The 27,135-nt window shown below is 41.2% G+C and overlaps 1 protein-coding gene across 1 annotated transcript in view; it reads left to right on the top strand.

The window, feature by feature from the left end:
* The first annotated feature begins 1,513 nt into the window (after positions 1-1,513).
* ak5 (adenylate kinase 5) overlaps positions 1,514-27,135 on the top strand; it is a 44,479-nt gene continuing 18,857 nt past the window's right edge. The window contains exons 1-7 of the mRNA XM_062992948.1: positions 1,514-1,586; positions 4,329-4,515; positions 7,951-8,097; positions 8,670-8,842; positions 11,677-11,790; positions 20,020-20,211; positions 26,750-26,840. Of these exons, the coding sequence (XP_062849018.1) occupies positions 1,527-1,586; positions 4,329-4,515; positions 7,951-8,097; positions 8,670-8,842; positions 11,677-11,790; positions 20,020-20,211; positions 26,750-26,840 (964 nt within the window). The 5' untranslated portion in view covers positions 1,514-1,526. The remainder of the gene's footprint in view (positions 1,587-4,328; positions 4,516-7,950; positions 8,098-8,669; positions 8,843-11,676; positions 11,791-20,019; positions 20,212-26,749; positions 26,841-27,135) is intronic.

Raw genomic sequence — 27,135 nt, 5'->3', positions numbered from 1 at the left:
AAATAAAATATTGTGTTTGGGTAAAAGTGCTTATGTAGGATGTAATGCACTGTTGTTTATTTTCCCTGTGGTGTACGCGCGTTCCCAGGTAGATGGCAAAGCGCGCTCCCGACGACTTCTCTTCTGCTTGCACGTTGGCAGAAAAGCACAAGGTTGCCAGATTGTGTATTTTTCTCCACACTTGGTATAGACAGCAGCATTGTCGAAGTTTCCATACGCTTGCAGAAGACATGACAATAAATTCCTGTGTATTTTATAATTATGTTTATGGAATTTGATGTAGTTGCAGTTATATGCAGTAAGTGGACTCCTGACCATGAGTTTTTTTATTTCTTTCGGCTGCTCCTGTATATAGGGGTTTGCCAGAGCGATCAGACTAGGCACAGTTTTTATGCTGGACGAAACCCTCCAATTTCTATCCGGGCTTGGGATCTGCACTGACAGGTGCGCCTCGTTATGGATAAGCTGTTTCAGCCAACCCCCTCCTATGAACACTAGAACATGTTGAACAAGCCAATCATGTCAATACAGACACCAGGCGGGCTGATAGCACCACTGAGATTTGAACCCTGGATCCCCAGATCTCAGCAGCAATGGGCTAGCGTACTTTACTGCTGCTTTACCTGAGCGCATGTTGGTTGGATATTCTATTCCATCTAGCAGCTTTAACAGCCTCTACTCCTTTGGGAAAGATTTCAAAGTGTGTTTATGGGAATTTGTGCTTGTTTAGTTAGAAATACACAATCATTCTGCCATCCGACAGACTGGGCGCCTACACGAACAACTAATGGGTTGTTGTTCATTCAGGCTGGGAAGCCGGAGAGGGACCTCATAACTGGTGCAATTATGGCATCTGCTGGTGAGGGTCAGGTCAGGGTGTGGCTCTCTGTGCACAAAGCTGATCAGAATATGAACTCGCCTCGTGCAGGTGAACAGATACAGTCGGCTACTGCACACATGTAGGAGGGGGCGTGTGTCAGTCTCGGCTCTCCTCAACCAGGGTGGAGATCAGCATTAGTAGAGAGCATAATGCATTTGGGTAACTGGATACGACTAGATTGGGAGGGAAATTGTGAAAAACGCAAAAAATGATTTCGGTTTGTGCACAAAGACAAGCATGCTGGAACAGGAAAGTAAAACTCAATCATTGTGAAGGTTGTCCACATACTTTTGGCCACACAATGTACATGCGCCTTAAACAGAGTGAACCACCGACTTTACAAGTGTCTCAATGTATGTGACCCGCCCACATATACTATTAAATAACGTCGGTGTGGAGGAAGTGCGAATCTGCAGTGATCTGGCAACCCTCATCGTGTCTCTCAGTGTGTCGGCGTTCGGTAACTTGTGCGCTTTGGTGCTGAGTGGAGGGGGCTGCTGGTGCCAGCATGCCAAAAACGCATCCCCATCTGTAACCGTTCCGACAAGTGAGTCCAAAACTGAAGCAGCTCCACACAGATCGGATCGGTTTCGCTTCGTTTTCTCTCATCGTTCGTTCTTCTGGGATTCAGGTCCAAGTCAAAGCCATGAACATCAACGATGCCAAGGAGTATCTGTCAAGGAGAGAAATCCCCCAGCTGATGGAGGTGAGACTCAGCATCACTGTATATGAGCTTAGTGTAGATGCACATCAGCTTCAAGCTGTCAGTGATTGTTCTGTGGAGTGTTCCAGTAATGTGAACCTATCAGAAATGTGCAGTTTTATTGTGGCAACAGGTGATTCAGTCCTGGAACGTTTTATTGCAGGAACATTTCTCATTTCTGGAACACCAACACTTTGCTTTCTTCCATCTTTGTACCACGTTTGGAGTTGTTGTTAAAAAACATCCAGATTTCTTTATTTGGTTTGTTTGTTTATTAGGATTTTATCGTCATGTTTCACACTTTTAGTTCCATTCATGACAAGAACGGTAGTTACTCATTACACAAGATTCATCAGTTCACAAGGTTATATCAAACACAGTCTTGGACAATTTAGTATCTCCAATTCATCTCACTTGCACGTCTCTGGGCTGTGGGAGGAAACCGGAGCACCCGGAGGAAACCCACGCAGACAACATGCAAACTCCACACAGAAAGGACCCGGACCGCCCCACCTGGGGATCGAACCCAGGACCTTCTTGCTGTGAGGCGACAGTGCTACCCCCTTAGCCACCGTATGCTGCCTCATTCTTTGGTGAATGAGATTGAATACTCTCTTGTGCCCTGGTGCATTTGCTTCATTCATGTTTTCTTTGATGATGTGTAAAAAACCAGTACCAAACAGCCCATATTGTGATGCTCCCACCGCCATATTACATTTATGGCATTTAGCAGACGCTTTTATCCAAAGTGACTGACAATTATGACTGAACACAATTTTTTAGCAATTGAGGGTTAAGGGCCTTGCTCAGGGACCCAACAGTGGCAACTTGGCGGTAGTGGGGTTTGAACCGGCAACCTTTTGATTACTAGTCCAGTACCTTAACCACTGAGCTATCACTGCCCTACTTCACTGATGGGTACGGTGTTCTTGGGATTTTTTCTCTAAGTTTGACAATCTAAATTATTGTAGAGTTTTACTGCTGCAGTTGCAGTTCATTTCTTGTTCTTTGTCTAACTGTTGCTCCTGCTGTTTTCAGGTCATCATCTAGCTTTTTTTGAGTGACTGTTGGTCTCTTTTTTCACCTTCTGTATCATGTTTTAAAATTTGTGTGACGCACCAGTCTCTAGACGTTTTATTTCACTGGCTTTTATTTGGCTACATTTTTAAACTAAATCTTTACCCACCGTCATACTTCACTGGTGGGTTTGGTGTTCTTGGGATTCTTTCTCCAAGTCTGATGAGCTAAATAGTTCTGATGTAGCTAAGGAGTCCTACTGCTGCAATTTATTGCTTGTTCTTTGTCTAACTGTTGCTCCTGCTGCTTTCAGGTCATCGTCTAGCTTTTTTTTTAATGACTCTTGGTCACTTTTTCACCTTCTGTATCATGTTTTAAAATTTGTGTGACGCACCAGTCTCTGGATGTTTTATTTCACTGGCTTTTATTTGGCTTAATTTTTAAACTAACATTTTTAAGCTAAATTTTTACCCACCGTCATACTTCACTGGTGGGTTTGGTGTTCTTGGGATTCTTTCTCCAAGTCTGATGAGCTAAATAGTTCTAACGTAGCTAAGGAGTTCTACTGCTGCAGTTGCAGTTAATTGCTTGTTGTTCTTTGTCTAACTGTTGCTCCTGCTGCTTTCAGGTCATCATCTAGCTTTTTATAGTGACTATTGGTCTGTTTTTTACCTTCTGTATTATGTTTTAAAATTTTGTGTGACGCACCAGTCTCTGGATGTTTTATTTGAGTTTTTTATAAATATAAAGAATGAATTTTAAGGAGGAAAGTATGTGTTAAAGAACTGTTGCAGAAATCATCCAAATTCCAATACTCTAACATCATAAAGCACATGTTCTTTACAAGTGTATGTAAACTTTTGCTTCACTTATGATGTGGACATACTGTTTCTACTTGCCATTAAGTATCATAGGGTGAATTTGGAAGTACCACAATCTTACCCTCATCCAAAATTGTTTGATCCCAATCATGCATCATGAACTTTACGGTTACGCCATCAGATGTTTAAAGAGCAACTGAATTAAGACGAAGCTCGGCTTGCTTATGCCAGCACACCCTGTTCATGTGATGAAATGCTTCATAATGAGCTAACATGTTTGATCAGGTGTATTAGGAGTTTGGAAACCATATCAGAGTAGGATAGTTACAATGCAAATTAAATACACATCTACACTTTTTGACCAAAATCACTGTGTTCAGGCATTTTGGCCACACCGATTGCTACCTGGTGTACAAAAAAACAATTAAATGCATCCAAAACTGGCATGGTTTGCACAGACCCCTGACTATAAATTTGCAAGCCAGGCATCTCTGGTCCAACATAAATGGGCACAAATTGTTATAGAACAGTTCGAAGTCATGTGGAAAGCATTCCCAAGGGAGTTGAAGGATTAAGGGCAACTCATGGTTCGAGAATGGGATGTCCAACAAGTTTGTGGTTAGGTGTCCACATACTTTTGGGCAGAGAACAAAACTTTTTTAGGGGTCTGAATACATTGACATTTACATTTTCAGCATTTAGCAGACGCCTTTATCTAAAGTAACTTACATTACTGTGACAATATACAGTCTGAGCAATTGAGGGTTAAGGGCCTTACTCAAGGGCCCAACAGCAGCAACCTGGCAGTGGTGGGGCTTGAACCAGCGACCTTCTGATTACCGCTAGGCTACAAAACGCAAAACTAATGTTTTCTTTGACAATCTGTCCACATGTCTTGATTCTGCAGAGTTTGCTGACAGGACTGATGTACTACCGGCCAGATGATCCCATCGACTACATGGAGCAGTGCCTGAAGAAGGTACGAGAGCTGGGAGGGACCGACAAAGTGCGGTGGGACACCTTCGTGGGGCAGGAGAAGAAATCGCTCCCACCACTGAATGGTGGCCAGTCACGACGGTCGTTTTTCCGCAACGGTAAATTCTTTTGATGTTTATATGAAAGTAAACTGGAGTAATTTTGTTTAGAGGCTCAGTCACCCAACGTTTACTCAAAAAACAACATGATGGTGGTCCAACGTCAGTTTGCTACCTGGGATCTAATAGATTACTGGGTAGAATAACAACTAGTTGGGCGATATGGTCTCATGCAAAGGTTTGGACACCCCTGGACAAACGAAATTTTTGAAAGTTATCACATCCTGATATCTGATAAGTGGGCGCTCCAGTCTGCTTGCCCACCATAGTGGAGACCATGTATGAGAATGAAAAATGAAGTTTCTAACAGCCTCTACTGATCTGCAAAGCTTTCTCCAAAATGCACCGATGCTGGACGAGAAGATCTAGCCTGCAATCGACATTCCAATTCATCCCAAAGGTGTTTGCTGCATTGAGGTCAGGCCCTGTGCAGTCTAATAGAGGTTCAGTACATCAAACCTGTCAAACCACGTCTTTATAGACTTCGCTTTGTGCGCAGGGGTACAGTCATGCTGAAACTGTGCCATTGTGTGTGGGTTGAGCCACAGACCAGCTTTGTTCCTAAAAATACCCCCGGCTTTAGGCTGAGCAGATAAGGAAATAAACAATGCGCCTCTACCTGCTCAGTTTGCTTTGCAAAACAAATAAAGCCACTTCAGGCTGGACACACACACTTAATTGTGTTGTGAGCTCCGTTATCTGCTGGATCTGCTGGACTATTGATGTGCTGTACTGACTTTCAGCTCAGATGAACGGGTGACATTTGAGTCTGTACTGAATCCTCTGCTGAAACTCTTATTCTCAGGCCAAAAGTATGTGAACACCCTTACTAGTTTTAAGTCCAGGTATCTCAGTCACACCCATCACTCCACATGTGGCAAAAATCAATCAAATCAATCATTTCAAATGAATTCTACACCAATCAAACATAACATTAAAACCACCTCCTTGTTTCTACACACACTGTCCATTTTATCAGCTCCACTTACCATATAGAAGCACTTTGTAGTTCTACAATTACTAACTGTAGTCCTCTGTTTCTCAGCATGCTTTTTTTAGCCCCCTTTCACCCTGTTCTTCAATGGTCAGGACCCCCACAGAGCAGGTGTTATTTAGGTGGTGGATCATTCTCAGCACTGCACTGACATGGTGGTGGTGTGTTAGTGTGTGTTGTGCTGGTATGAGTGGATCAGACACAGCAGCGCTGCTGGAGTTTTTAAATACCATGTCCACTCACTGTCCACTCTATTAGACACTCCTACCTAGTTGGTCCACCCTGTAGATGTAAAGTCAGAGACGATCGCTCATCTATTGCTGCTGTTTGAGTCGGTCATCTTCTAGACCTTCATCAGTGGTCACAGGACGCTGCCCGCAGGGATACATTTTTGGTTGGTGGACTATTCTCAGTCCAGCAGTGACAGTGAGGTGTTTAAAAACTCCAGCAGTGCTGCTGTGTCTGATCCACTCATACCAGCACAACACACACTAACACACCACCACCATGTCAGTGTCACTGCAGTGCTGAGAATGATCCACCACCTAAATAATACCTGCTCTGTGGTGGTCCTGTGGGGGTCCTGACCATTGAAGAACAGCATGAAAGGGGGCTAACAAAGCATGCAGAGAAACAGATGGACTACAGTCAGTAATTGTAGAACTACAAAGTGCTTCTATATGGTAAGTGGAGCAGATAAAATGGACAGCGAGTGTAGAAACAAGAAGGTGGTTTTAATGTTATGGCTGATCGGTGTATGTTAAACACTTTCAGTTTGGCGGAAAGTCCTTCCTTTTTCCAGCATAACCATGTCCCTGTGAACAAAGCAAGCTCCATGTGTGGTCTGATGAGTTTAATGTCAAAAAATTCCTTGAACACCTTTGGGATGAACTGGGATGTCCAGTTGAATGCCAGGTTTTTCCCTGCATAACCTTGTTTGACTAAACGAGCACAAACTCCCACACACGCTGCTTCAGAATCATCCAGAGGAGTGGAGACTGTTGTAGGGTTTTTTTTTCAGCTTTCCTGTAATTTCTTTTGGTTAAGGCATAGTGTTCCTGTAGAGACTTTAAAGTAAGTAAGGTTTACACTCTACAAGACCTATTACTGGCTTACCTAATAAACATGGTTATTTTATTAAAAATTTATATTATGTTTCGTTTATTGATCTGAACTCAGCGTGTCGGATATACAATAACAGAAGAAATCAGAAAGGTGTTGATTACTTTTTAAATCTCATTACATGAATATCGTACTGATCACTATTGATCTGAATTCCCTCTGAAAGGTCACGTATGAAAATGTGTGATCATTCTCATCGATGTGGCATTTGTGGCGGTAATGAGATACCTCAGTTCAATAAAGGTCAATATGAGTTTAAAGGTCAGGTTATTAGAAAGAAAGATGTTAATTTAAAGCTGGAATCGCTTTTTTCTTTAGCAGAAAGTTTAGTAGCATTACACAACAGAGGACATGTTTGGCTATTTTACAAAATCAAAATTATTTTTACTGTGGGGAGATTTGTACACGGTCCTAATGAAGCAACACAAAAATTGGATTTATAAGACGATAACGGTAAGAATGCGTTAGTGCTTGCTTGACATTTGCAAAACAACAACAAAAACTCCTGGATGATCCCTAAAGATTTTGGCTTAATCCTAATGCGGCATACACAGACATCAAGAGTCTCATCATGTTTGGTGAAAAATAAATAAAGCATTTTATACATAGAACATAGAACAGCAACAGTGAACAATGATGGAGGAGGTTTGGCTGCATCAGGAACTGGGTGACTATTGATAAACATTTATTTAAACAATTATTTTCCCGTTTTTTCCCAGTTCGATCAGAGAAAATTTCCGCCGCATCACTCCACCTGCCAGTGGTAAAGTCTCACGGATAGGCTATTGTGTACAGAGAGCCACACTAAGCACTTCACCCATCACAGATCACTAGTACAGCAGAGTGCACTTAAACAGTTGTGCCTGTTGAACCCCCCGCCAGGTTGTTAGCACAGGGTTATGATTCAAAAAGTTCAAGATGTCAGCAGTGGTGACTAGTGCATTAGACTGTTGTACCATTCAAGGACCCAGAAAGTTTTAAGAGTGTGAGATCATCTGTCAGTGAGCTGAAGCTGAGATATAACCTGGTTATGCAGCAGGACAGTGATCCACAGCACAAATGTAAACTTACTTCTAAATAATAACATTAAACAAGACAAAAAATTAAGGTTATATTAAATTATTATATAATTATATATAACAATTAATAATTAAAGATCTTTTTTTTCACCGACCCAACCATAAAATCATGTGAGCAGTATTGACAGACTAATAGACAAATTTAGACTATTATTAATTATTATGCTGTAGGTTCTGTTACCTAATAATAAACTCAGACTTTAGGACCCATAATGTATTGATTTTTGTTGCATTTCGCAGTGCTGCCTGATAGATACGAGCGGCTGCCACCTATCCACCAGTTCTCCATCGAGAGCGACTCTGACCTCTCCGAGACAGCCGAGCTGATCGAGGAGTACGAAGTGTTTGACCCATCAAGACCACGGCCCAAGGTCATCCTCATCATCGGTGAGTGATCTGCTAATAATCACTTTTATTAAAAAATAATAAACCTCTGGGCAACGAGTTAAACACCTTTCTGTTGTGCTACTTTAAAACTGCCTGTCCTTACTTTATATGGTATTTAAATCATGAGACTTACCATCACTCCCCTAATATGAACACACACCCACACACACACAGTCAACACAGTCTTGTTCCCTGGACTCTGACAACTCCAATACACAACTACCTAGTGACTATATTACTTGCATCTTTGCACAATATTGCATTTTTTGCATCGTACACTTTAACATCTGCTGCTATATAAACCTTACGCTTTTAACTGTATATCAGAATATGTTTTTTTCCCTCACTTATCATTTACTCAGAACCATGTACTGGCCAACACTACAATTGTCTTTGGTCCCGTCCCCCTCAATTACTTTAGATTAGAAATGTCTTCTGTATTTATTGTAGGTCCTTGTATTTATTGTTTTGTTTCAATTTGTACTTGTACTTGTATATAGCTGAGATTACTATAAAACCTCTCTTGAACTCTTGCAAAAAGTGCATAATGGGCCCTAAAATCTCTTCAACAGGTGGCCCTGGTAGCGGTAAAGGCACACAAAGCCTGAAGATTGCAGAGCGCTACGGCTTCGAATACGTCTCAGTGGGAGAACTGCTCCGCAAAAAGATGATCCACAACGCTACCAGCAACAGGAAGTGGAGTCTGATTGCCAAGATCATCACTAATGGAGAGCTGGCTCCTCAGGTACGTCGCTCTGTTATAGAGGCGCTTTAATGCTACCGTGAGGAAATATAAAACTGCTCATGAGTGGCTTTCCCATTTAATTTTCTACTTCATACAGTCAGGTCCATAATTATTGGTACCCAGGTAAATGTATTAGTGGAACAAAGTGTAAAAGTTAACCTTTTGTTAGGATATTAGGATACTCAGGTGATTTTTTTGGTCTTCCAGCAACTGATGCAAATCTTTAAGGTGTTTTTTGGTTCATTATCTTGCTGCAGTGTGAATCCTTCTCCACAAAGATACGACCCAGAGAGTGAAGCATGTCTCTGATGAATGTAGTGCTACTTCTTTTTCTGTGCAGATCCCCAACTAGTGGCAAAACCAGACGTAGTACGAGGGATCTTCAAAAAGTTTCTGCACTTTTTTAAAAACTCTATTTATTAAGAATTTCAAAAACAAACCACATCACTTTTCTACACAGTCACCTTCTGATGCATTTTTAGAGCGTTGTACCAACTTTTTAATGCCATCAGCAAAAATTGCTGGTTGAGCGTGTAGCCACTGATGCAGCGCTGCTTTCACATCATCATCACATGAAAATCCTCTTCCCTTTAAAGCTTCTTCAAGCATCCAACAAGCTGGAAATCAGATGGAGCTAAATACGGACTATAAGCGTCTCTCAGTCTCTCAGACATGACCGATCACTACTCCTCCCACCCTCACCGCTTATAACCAAAATATAAAAGTGCAGAAACTTTTTGAAGATCCCTCATACTTTACTTTGTTTACTAGGAAGTGCTTTAGAGACTGCTACTCAGCCTCTGAGACCCCAACTATGTTTCTTTCTTTTGACCATCATTCTTGCTCATAATTCAGCGCATTCTGTGTCTTTGTAGAAGTTGAAGTTGTTGTGTTTTAGCCCTGATTTGATTTTGGGAAAGCCTCTCTTTACTTAAAAGTTAAATCCTTAGTATTGTATTCTTTAAAACTGAATATGAACTTGTTTTCTTTGAATTATTTGAGGCCTGACAACTCAACATAAATGCTCTAAATATCAACATTTGTCTGGAATTTGATAAGAATTCATAGAATTAAACAAAAATGTTCATTTCACCCAAACACATACCCATAGATAGAAAAAAACACAAAATTTTGAAGTGGTCTCAGTTTTTTTTAGATCTACTGTATATACGAGGGATCTTCAAAAAGTTTCCACGCTTTTATATTTTGGTTGGAAGCGGTGAGGGTGAAGGAGGAGTAATCGGTCGGACTGAGAGACGTTTATAGTCCGCTTATAGTCCACATTAAGCACCATCTGATTTCCACCTTTTTGGATGCTCAAAGAAGCTTTAACACTTAACCAAAACCATTTTTTTGCTGATGGCATTAAAAAGTTGGTACAACGCTCTAAAAATGCATCGGAAGGTGATGATGTATAAAAGTGATGCAATTTGTTTTTTAAATTCTTAATAAATAGAGTTTTAAAAGTGAGGAAACTTTTTGAAGATCCCTCGTATACTGATCACTACTGGGGAGATTGCTCATGCTTATAGCACATTATCCACTTTTTTTATCCAGTGTTTAATTACACTAGATTTGTTTTGGCCTCAATCATTTGCTTTCCAGGCATTAAAAACATCTGACTGGTTATGGATTCATTTGCTGGTGGGCTTCCTAATGAATTATCATTTATCCTCTGCATATTTACTGTTTTTAGATATTAGATTAGGATTAGATTAGATTAGTTTACGGTGCCTGAAACCTGAAATAGATCTGAGTCTGTGTACAAGTGAATAAAATAAAAGGAAAACACTTGTCAGCTTCTCCTGCAACATGTTACATAATGATATACTCAAACGTTTTCTCCTAACAATAACAAACTACATTCCCAGCCAGTGATAGACTTAGGTGGTTCCACACCCTTTCCTCTGAAGGAAGCAAAACACAAAGCCTGGCTGTGAACAACAATAACGAGACCTTCAAGCTAAATGAAAATAAAGCAGCTCTCTTGGTTCGGATTCCCACGTGCACAAAAAGAGCAGCGAGGCCTCAGGCCGGTCAATCCATGAAGATTAGTTATAAAAGGGTGACATGGACCACATGAGTCACTAATCCCCGCTGCATTAGATCCAGTAGATACCACTGGGGTTAGAAAGAGGGGCAAATCCAGCTTACTTCTGACTGACGAAGAGAAAAATATCAGATTAAGATTAAAATGAACATTTAGATAAAAGCAGATTATCAACATCTGAAATTAATGACAATATCAAGGTCATGATGCAAAAGTAAAGCAAAGCTGATTGAGTAAATTACCATTTTATAATTGTCTCTGTAATCAAAGACACACTACATGGTCAAAAGTATGTAGACATACATCATAATCTGGAAGCTGTTTTAGCCACACCACGACAGAGGAACCAGATTTAATGCTGCACCAAAGATACTTTAGATAAAACCTTCTGCATGAGGCTTAAATTTGACATTCATAAAACATGATATGAACCAAACTAGGATTAAAGTTACCTGCAATATAAAGCTACAGTAGTTCTTCTGCTGGTCCTTTATGAGTCTTGGCTGCCCAACAACCTGTTGGTGGTTCTTGGCTCGTCCCTCCTCGGACCGTCTGTGAGCACCCCTTGGCCCTTAACAAAGCCTAACATTTAATATATCCCAGACTGTGACATGCCTAATGGTTATAAAACAGGCGTAATCATGCACATTATTAAAATGTTTTGCATCAGTGTTTTGGATGTAATCAGTCTTTACAGCTCAGTAGCTCCATATCACCCCCTTTTATTTAATTAATTAGTTACATGAACAATTCACTGAACTCTGTTCTCACTGTTCCTCTATAGGAAACAACCATAACTGAGATCAAGCAGAAGATTATGAAGTTACCAGACGCCAGTGGTATCGTTATCGATGGATTTCCTCGGGATGTGGCACAGGCGCTGTCGTTTGAAGATCAGGTAGGTGTGTTTTCATGCTAGGGTGTGTGGTTAGGAAAATACACCATATAGACAAATGTATGTCTATTAGATAGATAGATAGATAGATAGATAGATAGATAGATAGATAGATAGATAGATAGACAGACAGACAGACAGACAGACAGACAGACAGACAGACAGACAGACAGATAGATAGATAGATTTATTAAAAAAACATTTTTCAAAGCACAGATAATACAATTACTTTGAAAACAACATGGCCTAATATTTCTGTAAGGGCTTTCAAGTATAAATTTGAAACTACAGGAATTAGTATTAATTAGAAAAATGTACAGAACGACATGGCTTGGTATTTAGGCATTGTGTTGACTTCGTTTGTCCACCCTTTGTGCTTTATTTGTGGAGTTTTGGTGCTGATCTGGTCCACATTGATGAAATGTGAAGAATTTTCCAAAAGTTATTTCTGATTGGTCGACTTGTCTCGGGCCCTTTCAGTGCAGTGCAGCATGCTAATTCAGTCTAATTTAAGCAGGGTAAAAGCAAGTGGAACATTATGTGTCAATATTTGAGCAGCTAATGGAGTTGATTTTCTCACAGCCGAGTCGATTAGGGAGTTAGGACGTCAGTGCTGCTGCTATTAAATGTGTTTTACTGGGTGCTGTTGGGGTCAGGTGGTATAGCGCTTCCTGTTACAGTTTAATTCAAAGTGGCTTTAAATGGTCTGTTATTGGAGGTTAATATGGAGTTTGCTACGACTGTAGTAGTGAGTTCAAGTAGCATCTTTGTTAGCCCTGTGCTACACTGAGTGTGTTAATGGAAAACCTATCACGGCTGTGATTTGGTTGTGATAACGCATGACCTGTTTCCTTCATATAACAGTTTTACCAATTAAAGAAAAAAATAAAACAAATGTACAGTGTATCACAAAAGTGAGTACACCCCTCACATTTCTGCAGATATTTAAGTATATCTTTTCATGGGACAACACTGACAAAATGACACTTTGACACAATGAAAAGTAGTCTGTGTGCAGCTTATATAACAGTGTAAATTTATTCTTCCCTCAAAATAACTCAATATACAGCCATTAATGTCTAAACCACCGGCAACAAAAGTGAGTACACCCCTTAGTGAAAGTTCCTGAAGTGTAAATATTTTGTGTGGCCACCATTATTTCCCAGAACTGCCTTAACTCTCCTGGGCATGGAGTTTACCAGAGCTTCACAGGTTGCCACTGGAATGCTTTTCCACTCCTCCATGACGACATCACGGAGCTGGCGGATATTCGAGACTTTGCGCTCCTCCACCTTCCGCTTGAGGATGCCCCAAAGATGTTCTATTGGGTTTAGGTCTGGAGACATGCTTGGCCAGTCCATCACCTTTACCCTCAGCCTCTTCAATAAAGCAGTGGTCGTCTTAGAGGTGTATTTGGGGTCATTATCATGCTGGAACACTGCCCTGCGACCCAGTTTCCGGAGGGAGGGGATCATGCTCTGCTTCAGTATTTCACAGTACATATTGGATGTGTCCCTCAATGAAATGTAACTCCCCAACACCTGCTGCACTCATGCAGCCCCAGACCATGGCATTCCCACCACCATGCTTGACTGTAGGCATGACACACTTATCTTTGTACTCCTCACCTGATTGCCGCCACACATGCTTGAGACCATCTGAACCAAACAAATTAATCTTGGTCTCATCAGACCATAGGACATGGTTCCAGTAATCCATGTCCTTTGTTGACATGTCTTCAGCAAACTGTTTGCGGGCTTTCTTGTGTAGAGACTTCAGAAGAGGCTTCCTTCTGGGGTGACAGCCATGCAGACCAATTTGATGTAGTGTGCGGCGTATGGTCTGAGCACTGACAGGCTGACCCCCCACCTTTTCAATCTCTGCAGCAATGCTGACAGCACTCCTGCGCCTATCTTTCAAAGACAGCAGTTGGATGTGACGCTGAGCACGTGCACTCAGCTTCTTTGGACGACCAACGCGAGGTCTGTTCTGAGTGGACCCTGCTCTTTTAAAACGCTGGATGATCTTGGCCACTGTGCTGCAGCTCAGTTTCAGGGTGTTGGCAATCTTCTTGTAGTCTTGGCCATCTTCATGTAGCGCAACAATTCGTCTTTTAAGATCCTCAGAGAGTTCTTTGCCATGAGGTGCCATATTGGAACTTTCAGTGACCAGTATGAGAGAGTGTGAGAGCTGTACTACTAAATTGAACACACCTGCTCCCTATGCACACCCGAGACCTAGTAACACTAACAAATCACATGACATTTTGGAGGGAAAATGACAAGCAGTGCTCAATTTGGACATTTAGGGGTGTAGTCTCTTAGGGGTGTACTCACTTTTGTTGCCGGTGGTTTAGACATTAATGGCTGTATATTGAGTTATTTTGAGGGAAGAATAAATTTACACTGTTATATAAGCTGCACACAGACTACTTTTCATTGTGTCAAAGTGTCATTTTGTCAGTGTTGTCCCATGAAAAGATATACTTAAATATCTGCAGAAATGTGAGGGGTGTACTCACTTTTGTGATACACTGTAGTTCCACCACAAGTGGCTTGTTGCTATGCAATAATATACTGTTAGTGCGTAATCAGTTTGGAAAGTGCACTGAACTTTTTTTCTTTTTTAGGATTTACTGTATTTATTATTATTTATTTATTAGGATTTTAACGTCATGTTTTACACTTTGGTTACATTCATGACAGGACAGGTTATTACTGGTTACACAAGATTCATCAGTTCAAGTTTAATATCAAACACAGTCATGGACAATTTTGTATCTCCAGTTCACCTCACTTGCACGTCTTTGGACTGTGGGAGGAAACCGGAGCACCCGTAGGAAACCCACGCAGACACGGGGAGAACATGCAAACTCCACACAGAAAGGACCCGGACCGCTCCACCTGGGAATCGAACCCAGGATCTTTTTGCTGTGAGACGACAGTGCTACCCACAAGCCACTGTGCCGCCCTATTTATTGTTACATATCTATTTACTGTCATAATAATGGGTGGCTAAGTGCGTAGCACTGTCGCCTCACAGCAAGAAGGTCCTGGGTTCGATCCCCAGGTGGGGCGGTCCGGGTCCTTTCTGTGTGGAGTTTGCATGTTCTCCCCGTGTCTGCGTGGGTTTCCTACGGGTGCTCCGGTTTCCTCCCACAGTCCAAAGACGTGCAAGTGAGGTGAATTGGAGATACAAAATTGTCCATGACTGTGTTGGATATAACCTTGTGAATTGATGAACCTGTCAAGAATGTAACTAAAGTGTAAAACATGACGTTAAAATCCTAATAAACAAACAAACTGTCATAATAATAATAAATACTTAATTAATACTCCACACCAATATTGTCATACTACTTCTTCATAGAACCATTGCACACATGGGTACAGTCTTGCTAGAACTGGAAAGGATAACAAAAGCATTTCTAAAGCTCTAGGACTCCACAAACCACAGCGAGAGCTATTATCTCCAAATTAAAAAACTTTAGTGAGTCTATGCAAGATTGGTCAGCCTGCTGACATTTCTCCAAGAGACCAGCAAAACACATCTTGAGACATTTAAAGGTCTGCAGATGTCTCTACCCTCAATTGTGGTCAATGTTCTCGACTCCATAACACCAGGCAAAATTCAGAGAGGTCACCAAACCTTTAACAACATCCCAATCTACAGAACTTTGTGTTCCAAAATGGTAATATCGAATTACGTAATTCCCAAGCTTGATTCATGGCTAAATTGCTAACCGCATCAGAGCAGAGGAACGTTTCGGCCTCTAACTTGGCTATGCATATTTCTTATGGAAATGCTGACTGCAGGGTTCCAGTGCCATCAATAATTTAGCCATAATTGAATTGTGAGCTGCATTTTGGCTTGACTGGTCATACATTTGTGCCGGGGATGATCAGATTCGTCACACTCTCTGTTGCATCTCAATTTCTGTTTCAGTCTCTTCCTTTCTCATTTCACACCAATTACCAGTGAGGTCGTTTTATGCCACCTGACAGCTATGTAGTGTGGCCTTTTAGCGGCCCGGGAAAACATCACTTATCACTCAGCCTCTTGAGTCACATTAACTGATTGAAAGCGCCACGTCCATCTGACTGGAAAAAAAGTTCTGACATGTTGTGGCTATAACCCTTAAATAGTCTCAGCATTTTAGCATTTCTTAGTTTCTTGGGACTATAACAACAACAAACAATTCATATTTTGTTACTAGTGCACACAGTATTTTTAGTGAGCCTCTACCAAACAGTTGAGATGATCACAAAAATTATGCCACTTTTCATGGATGATGATAAAACCACAGCGTCATCTATCAATATTTTGTAGTTTAACACGTTAACCAATTAATAGATACAGCCCAAACAAGATTATTTAAATACAGCTTATTTTTACCCAAGTATTTAGACTCGAAGTAAGCTCAACCAAATGGCTGAGCAGATCATTAAAGGGTTAAGAGAAATATTCCACCCACAACCCATTTTTTACATAAATGATAAAACTCATCCGGAATTTGTATCAACGTGACTAAGAATTAATGATTTAATCAGAAAATTATTTGCTTCTTAGCAAAGACCAAAAAAGACTTACATAATTTGAAGTCTCATCGACAGTTGTAGCCTAGTGGTTAAGTAACTGGACTAGTAATCAAAAGCCCCACCACTGCCAGGTGGGCACTGTTGGGCCCTTAAGCAAGACCCTTAACCCTCAATTGCTTAGACAATACACTGTCACAGTACTGTTAGTCGCTTTGGATAAAAGCGTCCGTTAAATGCCATAAATGTAAATTTAATTCAGGTAACTTATTTGGGATGTCTCGATTTTGCACAACATGATAGTTATATTATTCCATGTTCTTTCACAAAATCCTTCAGATTCTTCCAAGTTAGTTCAGGTGCGGCTTTGTACAGCAAATTCAAGATCTCGCCACAGAGGTCATGAGGTTAAGATCGGTCCTTCAATCAAGGGTTGCAGCACCAATACACTCGCTCCCGAGTTAGAACTTTAGTGTATCTGAAGGAGGAAATGTTGGAAAGGGTTTCTTTTCATTGCTGCTGCTCGAGGGTCTGACACAAGCAGTGAAGTGCTTGACCCCATAAATGCTCTTTTGATGAAATAGCTACAGCTACAAGTAAGTCTTGTTAAGAGCCTTCTCAGATGAGTTTAGGCTGAATTAGCTTCAAGGGGATGCAACTCTATATGAAAGTCGTGGTCAGGTGTCCACATACTTTGCGCCATACAGTGTACATACTTTAAAGGTTTTTCACTTTTTCAGGACACTATTTATAGATAAAGAACATTTCTTGCAGCAGATTTATGTCTCCCCATGCCAGTTAAAGATGCTTTTTAATGATTTCCTTGCAGAGTAATGCATGTATGTCCTGCTGTGTCGCTGTGCTGGTAATTAGTTTGTTTCTCCTGGCTGGCTGGCGAGACTCTCGCTTAATGAGAGTGCCGATTCAGACTTGATGTCCCTAGAGTGCTTTCTCCTCCTCGTCTCCAACTTGTCTCCAGAACTGGCATTGATCAGTTAGCATGGTTATGAGTGAAGACGTGCCAAAGCAGGCGTATAAAGAGATGTGACATGCTGAGCACTCAATCAGGGCTCTACACATGATTGCTTTTGTCACATTCCAGAGTGGCGTTCTATTTACCGTCCTGGATTTTATGAAGTGGGTATGACCTCAGATTCCTGTCAAAATTGTCATGCATTTGGGCTGATCTTGTTGGCCACACTACACTGATGAGCCAAAACATTAGGACCACCTTATTTATATGATGTCAGAACAGCTCTCAACTCCACCAAACATCTAAAGGTGTCCTGTGGTCTCTGGTACCAGCAAGGTGGATCATGTCCAGTACATCCTGGTGACGTCTACTCCACTGGTAAACAATGTCCATGTCTGGATGTCCACATGAACTTGCAGAAAACAGGATTTGTCACACCAAATGAGTATGCAGTGCCTTTGACTGGTTTGCAGTAGATGATACAATTTTTTGTAATTTTTTACCAGATGCCCGATTCGTTATGTTCTCTGGCATCAATGTGTCTTGACCGTGTAACAACCTGTCGAAGTTTCATTGCTTGTCCCACCTCTGTCCACTGTATGTGGGAACTCGGCACAGTTGCCCGAGATACTTTAATCCAGGCATCTGTGTAAGGCATCTTGCCTTACTTAATCTTCGACGTTGACAACATTTGGCTAATGTACAGCACCAGGCTCTCATCTCGCTTAAAGGAATGGGCCCGAGCCATTTCTAGCAATACATGTTTTCAGCACTGGCACCAAATAAGGACAGAACTTAGAAGAACTTGGTAGCATTGGGAAAGCACAAGATGACCAGATGGACAGCAGAAGTCTGTAGAAGACGGAGGCTAAAAAAACCCAAAGATCCCTTGGGAGACTTCAAAGTCAGACTGGATTGGGATGGAAAGCAGAAGGAGAAAGAGTATCAGCTTAAGGTTGTGTGTGTGTGTGTGTGTGTGTGTGTGCAGTTTGTTTGTGTGTCTTGGTTGCCCCTGCCGGACCTCTGGCTGCAGTGCCCTTTAAAACGTCATGCCAGACCTTTTCCTGGCATGACACCACCTTTTTATGTCCGACCTCAGTGCCACTGTGCCTCTTTCATTTCTCTTTTCATAAAGCAGTTTGCGAGTCATATTATCCTGAGGAGAATAACGAGTGTTTGATATTCCCTTGGATGTGACAGAGTTACCGATAATTAGCTTGGTTATGTCAATATTTGACTCAGGATTGTTTAATGTTTTGCCCAAGAGGACAAAGCCGGGCATCAGAATGTGTCAGCTTATTGCGCAAGATCTAACAAAGGTTCCCATGGCATTTTTCCTCCAGTTCTTTGTTTTCATGACTTCTTATTTAGGAATGGTTTGATTAATCAGCCCACTCTTGCTATTACTGGATGGAACACCGAGTTTCTCCCACTTTCCACAAACATGCATGTTGATGCTTTAACAGTTTTGAATAGTCCGTCAGTCCAAGTGAACGAGCTTTGATCGCTGTATTTTTTATTCCTTATAAAAGCACCCTCTGTGCCTGTCAGTCCCAGAAAATAATATGCAGCCTCTGTGACTGTCGGTTGCGATAAATGAGATCTGGCTTCTGTACCTGTCAATCTCATTAAAGTGAAGAGTGTATGTGAATGAGGTGTGGCATCTTAACTCTCGGTCCTGGGACTGTGTGTCCTGGTAGAAAATGTGTAACATCTTCTGCCCGGATCACAGTAAAAGGATGCTTTGTTTCTGTATCTATCTGTCCCTATGAAGGCCCTCTGTGCCTGTCAGGTCCAGTCAGTAAGGCGTGACCTTTGTGTCTTTTAGCTTCATTTAAGCAGATGTGGTCTCGTTTTCTGGTCGTCTTTGTCAAAGGAAGGTGGTTCACCAAGGTCTTATTATTTTTGTTCCTTAACCAGACAGTAGGAGTTTTTGTTGCAGTAGCAAGGAAGGAATCCTCATCTGGCTTTTTCTCTCACAGACACACACATTTAATCTTTTAATCTGTTGAGCACCCAGCCAGGTCAGTGACACCCCTGAGACTTGAATTCGAGACTTGAATGCTGGTGATGTTGGGCTAGCGTATTAGACTGCAGCGCCACTTAAGCATCTTGTTTTCCAAATTATGACACCTCTTATTTGCATCCACTTCGTTCATGCAAAAACACCATGAATAAATGGATCAGACAATAGATGCATACAGAACAGAATACATGATTTTCCAGTTTAACCAGTGTTGGAAGATAATGGCATGCGTAGTAGCACATAAATGAGGTGTGTACACTTTAGTAAATCTAATCATTCTTGTTATTGGACATTAAAATGTTGGATGGATCATATTTATAGTTTTATAATTCAGGTAATTAATTAGCATTATTTAGCCTTTAGATGTAGATATAAATTTTAACATCCTAGTGCTGTAGGTGCTGTGGTATTTACTGAATGTTCTATTTATGGACAAGAAATCTTTCAGCTGGTGCAGAATGCTAAGATCCAGGTTCCTGGGTGTCTACACAGATATGATGTTGATGGTCAAAGCCCTGGATTGCGATGGATTGGCGCCCTGTCCAGGGTGTCGTGACCCTGAGCAGGATAAAGCAGTTAAAACTGAAATAAAAACTTTTTGGGTTGAAATAGTGAAATAGTGAAGCTTCACTGATGTGACAATTGTTTGATGTTTCTTAATTTTTTGCTCTTGTTGCAATATTGTGTTTCTTCATTAGATTTGTACTCCGGACCTGGTGGTCTTTCTGGCCTGCTCTAACCAGCGTTTAAAGGAGCGTCTGGAGAAGCGAGCGGAGCAGCAGGGTCGGCCAGACGATAACCCCAAAGCCACAGAACGACGACTTGCCAACTTCAAACAGAACACAGTGCCACTGGTCAAGTATTTTCAGGAGAAAGGTCTCATCGTCACGGTAAGGTTTTTGTGGTTTTAGTAGTATGACGTCTTTAACCAAAGCCATTAAAAAATATTTATGACTTACAAGCTTTAAACTTTTCATGAGTGTCACAGGTTGGTCATTTGTGCTTTTTATTTATTTTATTTTTTTTAAAAATTGTATGCATTTTCTCCCCATTTTCCTCCTAATTTAGCGCACTCAATTTGTCTTCCGCTGCTGAGAGATACCCGATTGCATCCGAGGAGAGCACATCGCTGTACACTCCTCCCTCAACATGTGCACAGCCCTCCTCTTCTCGCCCCTGCTTTCTGCACAGGCGTCTCTTCCGCCAGTCAGGGTCCTTACACAGTGTATGAAGACCCACCCACCCACACATAGTCCGGCCCCCACCCTGCAGATACAGATATTGTATCTGCTGCAGGCACTGCTAATTATGCCCGCTAGATGGCGCCCAGCCGACCGGTGGCAACTCCGAGTTTCGAACCGAGGTGTTCAGAGACTCGGTGCTGGTGTGCTAGCGGAATATCCCGTTTGGGCTTTTTATTAATCGTGAAACCAGTATTTCCTCACAGCGTTCTTTAGTAGCCATAGAGGGGTTGGGGTTACAGTAAAAGAAAATAAATGGTTCATGTAAAAGCATTTATGCTTCCTTCCAGATTTTCTTTTTCCAGATGTCTATTTGTTTTGCAGTAAACACTACAGTTGCCATTAAAGAAATTTAAGTCAACAATAACTAAAACTTGGTCTTCCAGCAGGACAACAGTCCAACACAAAACAGATTAATGAGCACAAGGATCTAGGAGGCGGAAGGGTCCAAAAACAATCAGTATTAGAGCTTGTTCTTTGGCTTTTCATATTATAGTCCCTACATTATCTTCTGTACATTCTTCTTTCTCTCAGATTTCCTTTGATGTCTACGTATATCTTACACCCGCTCTTAAAGATGACTTGGAATCATCTAAACATCAGATGAGTTTTTAAAATTCCGCCACACTGCACAGCGTTTTAAAAATGGAAAAGCTGTGTGCAGTTCTTCCACACATCATTATAGCATTTCATTAAAAAGCATGTCGGATATCAATGTCGACTACAGCCCTATATGGTCATTTTATGCATGATGCATCATTTCACTCAACAGCCACGTCCTATGATCCATTTCTTATCTAATTTCAGTCACAACAGTTTTTCTCTGGGGACAATTTGCCAAAGGAACATAAAATGCACGTCCTGGGTTTCACCGAGGCATGAAAAATAAGAAACAACATTTATTTTTATTTCAAAGAAGGATCCAGACAGAAAGAATGAGGTAATAATTACAGCTGATGATGTAGATCATTATTACACTTTAATTATGCAACTGGAAGATAAAGCGGCAGATTCCACTTGGAAATTCAGTTTAAATACTAGTGTTAATTAACCCCAAGTAACGAGGGACCGGTGTTCTCGCCTGTCCCTTTTTTATCAAATCACTCGGGGGTGTTTATTACCATGGAAACCAAAGAAGACTGAAATTCTTGTGAGCGGGCGTCCATGCCGAACGTCAGATCTGCATAACAGGTTCTGCTATGCTCATGACTAATGCAATGCTGAGCGCCGCTTTCTCCAGCTGAGCCTGCTCCTGTTCCCTGGAAAATGGTTACTTCTTCTGTGAAAACGCCACACAGGGTTAAAGCTGGGGGTCAAATTCGATTTCAGCGGGAAAGAAATGGCTAATGGACTGGATATGGATTAGAAAAGATCGACATGTTTTCCTATGTGTTTTTGGAATAAATATGGGGGCTTGAATGGACCAGCAGTTTGGTACTCTATAAGGCCAAAAGATTGTGAGCTTGCGGACATTCCGTTCCAAAATAATGAGCATTAACATGAAGTATGAATAGTAGAATTATATAAACTATATTAATGTGGCACCTTTCTTTTAGCAGATTTTGGGACGGCTTTCCACAAGTCTTTTTTTCTCAGTCAAAAAAAGGTCAAAAACGTGAGGTCAGGCACTGATGTTGGAAGGTGTTCAATGGGACTGAGGTCAGGGCTCTGTGCAGGCCACCAGAGTTCCTCTACATCAAACTGACCTCTGTATGGACCTTGCTTTGTGCATAAATACACCTTTGGCAATATACACAGTCGAGTACAGTAGCACATAGCTCATGAAAGAAGTCATGTTTTAGATATCCCTTGTTACTGTCATGGGTAAAAGTACCATGGCATGGTATGGCATGGACATGTCACATGGCTAGAAATGCCCGACATTGGTTGAAAGAGCATGACCAAGACCTCCAAGTACTACCCTGGCCCCCTAATTCCCCAGATTTTAACTCAGTTGAGCATCTGTTGGACCACCTGGATCGTTGAATTTGCTCTATGGATCCTCCCCCACACACCCTCCAGCAGCTGTGGGATGCGCTGCAGTCAGCATGGCTCCAGATACCTGTAGCAACCTACCAGGACCTTATTGAGTCTAGATGTTGTACGTGCTGCACACGATGATTACTATAGATAGTAGCTGGTGGTCATAATAATGTGACTCGACTGTGAATTACAAGGCTTGTCCACATACTTGGTGACATGGTGTAATTTCTACATTAGTTGAGAAAAGTGTGTCTGGAAGCTAGGAATGTAGCTTCCTGCTAAGCTGTGCAGTCTCAACAGAGTGTGAACAAACTGGTGTTGATGGAACTATCACAGCATAATACATAATTCAGTGACCCTTCCAGCTCAGTGTGAGCCATAAATACACTTCATTGCATTATAATGCACTAAAAATGTATTCATGGTTTACAATATTATCATTTACTTAATTTCCACTAACCACTTGATCTCAGTTAGGGTTCGGTGCATCTTTGTTACCTTCAGGTCTTACAGAAAACAGTATAGCATACAGAGAGCCACACTAAGCACTCCGCAAAGCATCCATCACAAGTGTAGGTGCCTTGACCAAACATTAGAGGGCGCATCTACACAGGGACAGTGAAACCCTTTCGGACCCCCTCTCCCTCAGGCACAGCAAGTTGCATCTGTTGGATTCCCGGTTAGGTTGATAGCACCACCTAAGATTCTACCTTAAATTATAAAGCTTGGTGGGAGAACCTACAGAAGATAGATATTACTATTTTTCCAGAACACCTGAGGCCTTGTTTACTTCAAGAAATTTCCACATTCATGATTCCACCATTGGGAATAGACTGGTATCCATGGAAGAGCTTCTAACCTGGAGGAACATAAAGGCTCTTCTCATACTTTATAAGCTGACCCGTCATGTTTTTTTTAGTTCTCATAATGGCATAAATGTACAACTGTGAATTACTTTGACCTTGGCAGAACTACTTATCATTTCACTTTAGTAATGTCTCTTAATTACGTCTGTGAATCAAGCCCAGGCTGAGATCAGCTCAGTTATTAAGATGGGCAGATATTAAGACATCTGTGTACTCTGGCAGCCGGAGAAAATGAAGATAAACTCTTAACAAATCATGTACAGAATGTAATGAGAGCTATTTGAATAAACTGTGCATATTTGACGTGCTAATGAGGAGGTAATTTCGGCTGTTGATAAAGGGCATTCCTCTTCCAGGCATGAATCTCAGGAGACATTGCAGCGCCACTCCTTCGATTAGCATCATTTAAAAATTCCAGTATGATTCACATAATTGAAAAGCTGATTTTGGCCACCTGTAGCCGTTTCTGTCATTTTGACAGATCAGGGTCACTCAGGTGGCGCAGCAGTTTAATGCAATAGCCCACTGGGTTCAGGTCTCAGGGGTGTCGCTGGCTTAATGGGGCACCTTTGATCCCTGTGTAGGTAACTTGTACATCTTTGAAGGTGCTTTGAAGCAACACATGCTGCTGTCTAGATAATGTCTTGTTTATGGATGTTTCTCCTATTTTTAGCAAGATCAATGCCAAGCAACATTCTGCAGCTTACAAGAGCATGGTTTTTGTAGTAAAAGAGCACAGGTAATAGACTAGCCTGCCTGCAGTCCAGACATGTCACCCACTGAAAATGGGTGTATTGAGCAGCTAAAGTGCTATAAGAGGCAAGAATATGAAATTCCTCAACAGTTGGTGTCCTGATGATGTAACTTGCCTGGTCAATGGGAGACGAGGTTGCAGTCATCACTGTTTTGCTACATAACACTATTTCACCCCATGGACAGATGACCTTACATTATTTAGTAATTGTTTTTTTAAAGAGTGGAATTGCTTATGTCCAGGTCCTGTTGTTTGTTGGTTATCATATCTATATGTAGACGCCCACAGATCCAAGCAGTAGTGGACTAGTGCAATTTCCTTCTGCACCACCAGATCGCCCATAATTTTTCACATGACTGAATATTGTCGAAAATCCTTTCACGTCATCCCAGCCAGCATGAAGCAGAACTGCAGCGTATAACTAGGTCACGTCCTCCGAGGTCTTTCATTTCTGCTGTGAGTTTTTAAGCAACTTGTCTCACTCGGTGACAAGTTCCATAAGCATCGGGGAGTTTGAATTTGAGGTTATTGTTCATCTGAGCTTCACACTGGGTTTGAAAGAAGGAAATGGATCAAATTTACAACACCAGGCCGGTAATTCAGCTTCATTCTCTCCCTAATTAGAAGCTTTTTATGAACTGTGGTGGACTCTGAGCTGTGGGAGTTCTGTTCTCTTTGCACTTTCGACTACTTGGAGGGTCGGAAAAGATATTTATTCCTTTGTGCTTTTTTGCGATCCATTTTTTTTCCTGTGTTGCCATGGTGATGCAGCTTTGTGATTGGTGATAATATTAAATATGTGCACCTTAAGCGTTGTACATAATTAACACGTTGCCAATCAAAGTCAAGCACAATCTTATTAATAGTGCTTAAGTAAAGTGAATGCAAAAGATTATAATCACACACTACATGGCCAAAAGTATGTACAATTATGAGCTTGTTGAACAGTGGGGATCCCATCTTACAATTATGGATATTAATATGGACCCCCCCCCCCCCCCCCCCCCAACACAAACATAGTTTGAGGCTATACCAGCCTCCACTCATCTGGGAAGGCTCTGTCTGTGTAAATTTGTGCATATTTAGTCAATTTAGCATTTGCTATCTATAGGCAAACCACATCCTTTACATTTCCTCAGGACCCATGTTACTGTAAGGCACGGTCTTTTCTAGTCACGACACCTAATTTATTGTTCTTGCTTAATAAATGCTGCCTTAAATTTCATATATCTTGTCTAGTCCATGTATCGGTGAACTATTTTGATTAGGCAGGTCCTATTGCTTTTGGTCATAAGTGTATAATTTTTTACAAGGATGATATTGTTTTGGATAACTTAACCTAACAAATTGAGTTGTTTTATAAAATATGCATAAAATAAAAAGTTTCTGTTATATATTTACAGTGGACAATGGACAATAATTGGATTATGATCGTGTTTTCAAAGTTGGGACTTAGTTTCAAAGGGCTGAATACACAATAAAAGAAAAAATACAGTATATAGCTGAAAGTATGTAGACACCTGACTATCAGCTTGTTGGACATCCCATTTCAAAACCATGGGAATTAACATAATCCTTGTCTCTCTATGCAGCAACAACAGCCTCCTCTCTCCTGTAAAGGCTTTTAAAGTGTTCCTGTGTTAATATGTGCCCGGCGATTTAACAGAGCATTTGTGAGTTCAGGCACTAGGGTTGGACAGAAAGTCCAGGCTCACGTGTTCAAGTCACATCTTTAAGGTCATACCGGAACTTTAGAGGATCTTGCCCAAAGTATTGTTGCACTGACTGTGTAGCTAAAAACACCTGAACTCCATAATTACGATGGGTGTCCACATACTTTTTGTCCAGTATCTTGGCTGACAGGAAACATTTGATGAAATTTTGAAGAATTTTCCACTTCATAATGATTTAAGTGATCGAAAACCTCCATCATAAAGCTCTCAAAAATTGACCCATAATAGTTTGAGGTTCGTCTTAAACTCCTATTTATCACAATCTTTTTGGTCTGTTGTCATGGAAACAAGAGAGGTCAGACTGGAGCTCTTCGTGTTCCTTCACGTATTCTGAGATTTTCATTTTCCCTTGTGCACCAGCCTTGTGTTTTTGTGAAGCGCCGGTAATTGTCAACATCGATTTGTCTTTTGATTTCGAGATGAGAGAAAATGAATGAAGTTTCGACCAAGCAGTGGAATCCCATCTTCACTGATTCATAAAACTTTTATGATGTTTTTTTACCCATGATGCTTTGCTGCAGTACATTAAAGAACTCTATTTTACAATTTACAGAAAAGACAGTGAGCTGGTTTGACAGACCATTACAAAACCATTGGCACTATTGTTGTATGAGAAGGCCTGCCTTGTGTCTGATGCATCAATCCATCATCAGTAATGTTATTAGGACACCACTGCTTGCCAACCAGCCTGCTTAAAATTATATGGTCCAAAACAAATTTGGTGGACAAACTCCAAAACCTTTTGGAAAACCTTTCCAGTAGTGTAGAGACTGTTATAGCTGTATGGGGGGGAGGATTTTGGCATTGTGAATGGGTCAGTTTATTAACGTTTTCTGCTTTTTCTTGAACAGCTGGACGCAGATCGAGATGAGGAGGAAGTCTTCTCAGACATCAGCATGACAGTGGACAACAAGCTGTTCCCCTCCAAAGAGCCTGTTGCAGGTAATAAATAGAGCTTGAGCAACACTTTAGAGCTGGTGTTTCTCGGATCAGCAGGAATCTGAGCCATAGAGGGGGTTGTAGCTCAGCAGTTAAGGTTCTGCACCAATGGTTGGAGGTTTGTGAGCCTCTGAAACGATTCTACCAATTGTATTCTCAAATGGAAGTCACTTTGGGGATGAGAGTCTGCAAAATGAATAATTCTGCATTAACTTAGACATTCAGCCAACTGTGATGATTTGAACACCAACCATGGACTATGACCTAGAGAAAGTGGTTAGCATTAGCTCCTATTCAG

This window comes from Trichomycterus rosablanca, chromosome 4, assembly GCF_030014385.1.
Source record: "Trichomycterus rosablanca isolate fTriRos1 chromosome 4, fTriRos1.hap1, whole genome shotgun sequence".
NCBI classification, from domain to species: Eukaryota; Metazoa; Chordata; class Actinopteri; order Siluriformes; family Trichomycteridae; genus Trichomycterus; species Trichomycterus rosablanca.
This window is presented reverse-complemented; position numbering and strand designations above follow the sequence as displayed.